General features: G+C 35.6%; 1 protein-coding gene across 1 annotated transcript in view; it reads left to right on the plus strand.

Moving 5' to 3' along the window:
* commd10 (COMM domain containing 10) overlaps window positions 1-8,352 on the plus strand; it is a 68,721-nt gene that overhangs the window by 1,058 nt on the left and 59,311 nt on the right. The window contains exons 3-5 of the mRNA XM_037680045.1: window positions 1,325-1,435; window positions 2,123-2,278; window positions 5,403-5,513. Of these exons, the coding sequence (XP_037535973.1) occupies window positions 1,325-1,435; window positions 2,123-2,278; window positions 5,403-5,513 (378 nt within the window). The remainder of the gene's footprint in view (window positions 1-1,324; window positions 1,436-2,122; window positions 2,279-5,402; window positions 5,514-8,352) is intronic.

An 8,352-nucleotide genomic window follows, 5' to 3' on the forward strand; every position in this document is an offset into this window, starting at 1 on the left:
AGCCAAAGTTGTCAGAACAGTCCATGCACAATGACCTTGGCACATCACAGTCCATGCACAATGACCTTGGCACATCAGTCAGGCTGGATCATTAACCAAACTTGGCACTTAAGTTTTTTTTTTTTTTAAATTAAAAATAACTGAAGAAAAGCACATTTATATAAAGTTTTTTGACTTGCTGTTGGAAGTTAATGCACGTTTGTTTCTTAAAAATATGGTAATCGATGAGCATCTTCAATTCCATTACAGGGAATGTGCACAGGTACAGTAGGTGATAATGTACAATTGTGGCACACTATGTCATTTTTTGGTATTCTTACAATTCATTCAACCTTTATTTATACAGGTTAGACTCATTGAGTTGCGAGGACTCATTTACAAGAGAGATCTTTATTAAACAAAGAACACAGATGAGGTACAGACAACAATAGACAACCATGTAAAAGCATATAAAATAAAAAGTAAATAAAAGAATGATATAAAAATGAAACACAAACATGCTACATTATAAAACGATGTCTGCATTGGTTTTTGCAATCAACTTAACAGTTGTTTATAATCCACGTTTAACTTAACGATTAACAATTTAACAGCTGTGGCTGAGTGGTTAGATCAGTCGTCTTCCAATGAGAGAGTTGAGGGTTCGATTCCACAAGCAGCCACTTGTTGAAGTGTCCCTGGGCAAGACACTGAACCCCTCATAGCCTTCGATGTGTGTCCCATCGATGTATGAATGTGATTTAAAGCACTACAGGTTCAGATTAGCTTTGTAGAGCTGTAGTAGAGTGCTGTATGAATGTGTGTGTGGAGGTAAATGAGGTCACAGATTGTGTTGTAAAGAACTGTGAGTAACTTGATAGATAGAAAGTTACTCAGTCCATTTAACTTTAGTTGAAGTTCTATTTATTCTTTCACATGTAAATGTTTTATTCTATTTGAGTTTTTAACGTTCGTTTGTATTTTAACATTTGCGGCATTGCAACGCAACTAACTTAATTTGCAGTTTAGTTTGAAAAACTTTACAGAAATTTAAATATTATTTTGTAAATTATTTAATTTTATACAGTAAAAATGTTTAATTATTATTCTCTGTATTGATTATCATCCAAATTTAATTTCTGCACGCCAACACAAATGGAAACAGTTGAAAACAAATGCAAAAATATTAGCTTGGCAAAAGTGAACTTGTCAAAAAAAAAAAAGAAACTAAATAAATAAACAAGTATGACTTTCTAGTCATACTTGTTTATGTTTATGCTAAAACAGTGAAAATGTACAGATATATATATTTTTTCCCCACAATTTTTTATTTTTTACTTTTCAGGGAGAGCGAACTTTCAGTGAGGAAGAAGAGCAAAAACTCCAGGCTGCTCTGTCTTTGGATAAACATGCTCTCAACTTGGTTTTGGAAACTGCTGCCTTCATTTTAGAACAGGTGACATCATGTTCAATACTCAAAAGAGTTGTTTCCATGACTCATCAAATTTTAGACTATAAAAGGAAGTTTGCTATGTTAGACTGTCTTGTACATGTCATCAATTAGTTATGAATATAGGATTTTCTTACAAAGTTTGCATTACTAATTAATTTGTCAGAAGTGTAAAAATATATATTTTTTATTTTCTTTGATTTGCACTCTTAAGCGATGACCTGTCTATCTCAGTATGTTGTTTCAGTGCAGACAAAGAGAACTATTTTAAAAGTTTACTAGTATTCTTCTGTGCAGTTATTGACTTTATTTATTAGCAATTTAAAACAGACATGGACAAGAACAACAGAAAATAACTAACTGTGCTGTTTGTGAAGATGATTTTGAGAATTCTTGTTGGGTCATTATGGAGCTTTTGGTTGAAGTTTTTGAACTGCTTTTTATTCAGTGTATAATAAATATACCAACCATTTAAACTTTTTCATACTGTCTTAGGAACATTAGTTGTTGTGTATATGAATCATGTTTGTTTTGTCAGAATAATGTTAAGATTTTGTTTTTTCATTTGACGTCTGTTGAGTTTTGATCAGCTATTTGCTGCGATGCGTTTAGCTGATTATTATATTGGTAGAGAGTCTGCAGTCAGTGACTTTTATAAATGATTCACATTTACTTTATGTTCTCCCATCCTAGGCGATGTATCACAACATAAAGCCAGCATCTTTGCAGCAGCAGCTGGAGGTGATCCATCTAAACCCAGAGAAAGCTGAGGTGTTCTGTCAGACCTGGGCCACTGCTGGACCTGAGCTCATAGAAAAGCTAAAACAAAACATCTTTGCCCCTAAGAAGGTAGGATTGGAGTCAACGTGCAAGATTTTTTTTTCATTATAATTTTTATGCATTTGTATATACACGCTGAAAAAGGTTCTCGCCACCTTCTGATGGCTAAGAAAAGATCACTGAAAGTACACTTCTTTTAAAGCTAAATGTTCTTGTCTTTACATAAAGATATTTATTACACTTTAGGATGGACTGACTCGATTCAGTCTGACCGTTTCTGCCTCTGGGTGAATTCTTGCCGTTTGCTTTACAGATAGTTATTTCAATTCTTACACTAGTTGTAACATAAATCTTTAAGCTTCTTTCGGTTTCCAACTTTAGTAAAGAGTGACGCTTCAAAAGGCTGTTCTTTCAGAGAAAAGCTCTAATGCAGAGTATACAAACAGCATGTGCACATCATGCAGGAGACGGTGGTGCTGTCAAAATGTGAAGATGTTCCACCTGCCTCTGTCTCATTAATCATCCCACCCACATGATGCGTGTAAGTAGCAAGCGACGGAACTCTGAGGTCAGCTGCTTTGACTTTAAGCAATAATAAATACATAAATACAGTCTCTATTTGACATGTTTTCTAATATCCACGTTTTATTTTGACTCAAAGGATGCATTTTGTGTTTGGTAACTTCTAATACTGAACAATAATCAACTCTAGGTTGTTGTTTGGGATGTATGTTGTTTAAATGCCTTAAATAAAAATCTATAGACATTTACTGTTGATTTGCTGCTAATTGTAATAGCAGAAAACAAGCAAAGTCTGTCTCTTTTTTTTAAACTAACAGGATGATTGTCAGTGCCAACAGGCTGAAGGCCATTTTAATTGTTTTTCTCAAGAAAAGTCCATTTTATAGACAAAATGTAAAACTAATAAATTAATTAGTAAAATTAATTAATATGTGCAGCTTCCGTCTGAATGCAGTTGAGTTTAAATGATTAAACAGAATATTGACACATGTAATTTACAATTTGGGAGTGATATTTGATGATTATAAATGCCATTTCCTGCATACAATCAACAGAAACAAAGGCCCGACATTTTTTAAAATAAATGCAACACAACTTGACCAGATTATGTTTTAGACTCAGTTTAATGTAATTCAGCTTAGGGATTTAGCCAAAATATAGCACCCCAAAGCACAAAGAAAGTAGACAAGTTCAAAGCAGACCCAATTAGATCCAGTCCAGTTCATCCATCCATCGTTGAGGGTCATGGGAATCCGGAGCCTTTTTCCAGCAGTCACCAGGAGACAGGCAAACCTGTTCAACAATTATATAGGCTATACCTTCTCATTTAATCTAATGATCTAATTTTAATTTAATCAGATTCAATACATTTGTAATCATAAGACACCAATTTTTACGTCATTTATAATAAATTACATGGCTAACAAAACCGAAAGCGTAGGACTTTTATTTAAATGAGAAAACGCGTTTCCTCTTAGAAATGTTATATATAATCAAACTAGGTTTTTAACATGACAAACTATTAATGTGTTGTTTGATTAAATCCACTTTTTAAAGTCTGTAAAACAGTTTGTTAACGTCCACTGTAACAAAAATAGATGACCTAATGACATTGTGATGCTTCAGTGGTGAATAGAATGGCTGTGCTTCTCCTTACCCCTCACGGGTCTCTTGCTGCTGTGGAAGCTTCAGAACCCAATAATTCACACGTGCTTTATTATCATGGCTTTTGTCTGCATCATAAAACACTTAACTGACCTGCCTTGAGTCAGTGCTGCTAATCCATCACGCTGCTACAGCTGACTGATGAAGTGTCTGTGTGAATCAGCCGGAACAGGTGGGGAGAAGGTGAAGTCGTGATATGTGAGGGACTCCACAAGTAGAGTTTTGTGTGACTAAAGCTTCACTTGGCCTGTTTTTGGCTCATAATTAAATCTGAAAAAAAAAAAAAGATGCAAAATTCAATGTGCAGCTTGAAAACTTGTAACCTATGCAAAACTTTCACATTTGTTAAAATAAACTGTGATTCAAGGTTCTTTATTGTCGTTCGCGTCACATGTGGTACATGAGGTGGAATGAAATTGCGTACTCAAGGTCCTAGTTACACCCAAAAATAGCAAAAATATAAAGTATAAAAAGAAACATTATATAAGGATCTAAGATATACACTAAATGAAAGCTAAAAGATCTAAGATATACACTAAACACGAATAATGTAAAATAATGGGGTATAATAAACAGCAGCCTGAACATGAGTCTTTAGTGAGCAGATGGATATGAATACAGCAGCATAAAGGCAAGAGATCAGCAGCATGGATAATCAGCAGTAACATATTACCAATTAAAGTAGTATAACAGTGATTTTCCTGGTTCGGGATCTATGAGTCTAACCGCTTCAGGGTATAAGCTGTTCCTCAGTCTAATGGTTCTACACTTAATGCTCTGTAACCTGCCTGAGGGAAGCGGGACAAAAAGTGTGTGTGCTGGGTGAGTGGGGTCCTTCATGATGCAGGTGGCCCTCTTCCTGCATCTGGAGGTGTCAATGTGATGGTGGGGAGGCTGACTCCAACAGATTTCTGTGCAGCCTTCACCACTCTCTTCAGAGCTTTCCTTTCTGCAGCTGTGCAGCCGCAGTGCCACGTGATTTTTTTTTAATTACTTTAGTTTTGCAGCCTTATAAAAAAAATGCAAATAAAACAAATTTATAAATGAAGCAATAATAATAACTATTTTCTATTTAAATGATTAAATCGTTACTTTATAAAAGGGTACCTTATGTTAAGAACTGAACACAAGAGTAAAGATGACTATATTTCTTCATTTTTTATTGACATTTTCTGATTTTTTTGCATTTTATTTAAAATAAATAAATGCTATAAATTCTGTATTTATAATGATTATTTAATGTATTTAATGATTACAAGAAAATGCATGTTTTGAAGTAAAACCATAAAATTGACTTGCTGTATAAGATATTGGGATAAGAAAATTGGTCTATAAGAGTGAAAGCGTGAGTAAAACGGGTGAAATATTGGACTCCTGCACACGCACGATATTTTTTGGAAAAGTGTCATTTTTATGACCTTTCTAAAAGATGTCTGGAGTACTTATCAAAGCAAAATGTGATGCTGTGCTGTTAAAATTATGAACCGGCTCTGTTGATGTGTTGCAGCTGGAACATGTGGGCTGGCAGCTGAACCTACAGATGGCCCAGTCCAGTCAGGCTCGACTGAAGTCTCCCAGTGCTGTCCTCCAACTGGGGATCTGCAGCGAAGATTCAGAGGTATCAACACACAGATACAAAATGCAGACACACAAATAATGTTGCAACTTTTTTGTTGGACTGATTTAAAAAAAAAAAAAAACTACAACAACCCATGACTGAAAATTGCTGGTTGGCGTCTAGTGTTTCTGCTAAACAAGAAAAATCTCCGGTCTGTCAGTTCTGTTTTGATAATTGATGCTAATCCCCAAACTGTCTGTCCTGACCCAGAGGAAGACCAGCATCTGGCTTTTGAGTAGCTGTAAAAAAAACGGAGACCAGGGAGCTTGTTATCTTAAACCTCTGGGGTGTTTTTGTTTTCTTAAGAGACATACGCCAAAGCTAATTTTGGACAGTGAATACTTTTGAGTCTAGATGCCTGCCTTATGGAGGTCATTAGCCATGAATATATTTTCTTTATTCTTAGTCCTCATTTGTTGGAAATGTGTATCAAAACATGTACAGGTGCAGTATCTTAATGAAGCTCTCATTAAAGAAAACATTAAGTAAAATGATGCAAATGCAGTCTATTTTAGATTTAATACCAAGGCTCTGCCTGTTTTGATCTATTTTTACCTTGTAATTACTTTGAATTCTTGTCGGCTAATTCCATGTGCCTGTAATTGCCAGGATCTTATGAACCTCCTTCATCTAGAAGAAATATTGTTCTAGCTGTAGCAAAAGCATTAAGAATCCAAAAGGCTGTTTTGTTGTCACTTTAATTAAAATGTTTTCTATAGACGTAGCACTTTCATTCTTTTAACGACTTCAAATATGAACACAAACTCGGCAAAGTGTTGTTAGAGCTTTAACAAAGACATAATATATTCTGAAGACTGTGAATGCTACATAGAACCATTGTTTGGTGCCATGGATACAGAAATGTTTCGTTTTTGTCTGAAATTGGTGGGGCTGATTATCCTTTAAGCCTGGATGGTGTTGTTTCAGCTGAATAGTCAACTGTCTTTCCTGTACGCTGCTTTGTATTCAGCCCCCTAGAGAATAGTGGCTCAGCCTAAATGCAGAATTAGGCACGGCATATTTAAATTTTTTCTGGTATTATGAAAAGCCTTCAGACAAAAGCCAAGCAAATCATATACGTTTATCTTCGTGAAGCAACTGGCGTCAGAAGATTTTGTTTTGGACTGTACTTTTCCTGAGGCTTGTAAAAGGGGTATTAATTTATTTAAATATACTTACATGTTTCCCCTTGTGGGAGAGATTTCTGGGGGTAAACAAGGCCTGGTGAAAGTGCATAAACTTGATTGATGTGTACCTCTCCTGTTGACCTGCAGGGGGCAATGTTGTCTCACAGGTTAGAAGGAGCAGTGACCCCATCTGAGATAAAGTTTTTATCAATTTCCAAACAATATGGCGAGAGTTTACACCTTTTTTTTTTAAATTATGTAGTCTGATTAAAGTTTTGTGGAAAGTAAATATATTTTCACTCTGGGACTTTTTTTTTTTTTTGCAACTTTTGCAAAAGACTGCTGAGAAATTCAAGCTGCAAGTGAAAAGGTAACCATAGCACATATTAAACGCTCTGACTGCTGCTAGGTGTCTGCAAGAGAGAGGAAACTGCTAATTAGAGAGAATAGAATATTACGAGGTGAAGAGGACATGATGTGGTAAGACAGAAATGTGAAATAGGAGGTGAAAACAAAACAAAATGACAAAGGTTGTATAATGAAGACAAAGAGGATAAAGGGAATGAGGATAAGTGATAAGGAGTGGAAGGCAAGAGTAGCACTCTGTATTTTATTGATTTTTGGAACCCAAGTGTAGAGTTAGACTCCCACATCTAACCAGCCTCCTACTTTATTAGAACTCTCCCTGAAGAGGAGAGGAGGAGGAGGACTGCCTCATATCTCTTTCCCTAATCAATCTGTGACATGTGGTGTATCTACAGTGAAGTGGATAAGGTGTTTGAAGCGATACTGAATATCAAAATGAACATTTCAGGACAATTATATTTGTCTTTTTTAATGGTTATTGTCAGAGTGTCCGTCAGAGGAATAATTCTTTTTGATTCAAAAACTTGTTAACAACATATTGAAATCATAAATCAAGTTGTATATTAGGTTGTATTACAATTTATGGTTTCTGCTTTCCTAATCATGAAAGCTACTATTCTGCTAAATGAAACTTGAGTTTTATGGGAAGGTTTTTTTTTCTCCTCCCAAGGGTATTTTCATAATGGGCTGCAACTTTTGGAGACTATGGTGACTCAAAAAAGCAAAAAAGTTGTGAGAAAATAGACACCTGTTGCAGCCTATATTCTGAGTGCTTATGTGACCTTGTTTTGAAGGGCTGGTTTTTGGCTTGCAAAATTTTAATTTTGGCCATGCACATTATTTTGTCGTCAATCCCTGCCAACATCGTACCTGCCCTGGCCTGCTTTGTGCTCGTGGCAGCTGCCTCTTGTTCATGATATAATTTACAGGAGTACATTTTTGAAGATCGGCAGATTTTGATTGATTTTTATGGGTAGTATTCAAGGAATATACAGTGGTGCTTGAAAGTTTGTGAATCCTGTAGAATTTCTTTACATTTCTGCATAAATATGACTTCATCAGATTTTCACACAAGTCCTAAAAGTAGGATGGAGTGGATGGAGAAAAGTTTCAGGAGTGATTTGTGACAAAAAGGGTGTCAGCAAAGGTCAAAGTCTAAACTGAAGCCCATATTGTCCAAAAATAACCTGGAGACAGTAATACATACATTCATTACATCTAGGCTTGATTACTGCAATTCACTCCTGTTTGGTATCAGTTAGACCTCCATTTCACGACTACAACTGGTCCAGAATGCAGCAGCCCGATTTTTAACCAGTACAGGCAAAAAAGAGCACATTACACCA

Source organism: Nematolebias whitei, chromosome 8 (assembly GCF_014905685.2).
Source record: "Nematolebias whitei isolate Nwh7 chromosome 8, NemWhi1, whole genome shotgun sequence".
NCBI lineage: Eukaryota > Metazoa > Chordata > Actinopteri > Cyprinodontiformes > Rivulidae > Nematolebias > Nematolebias whitei.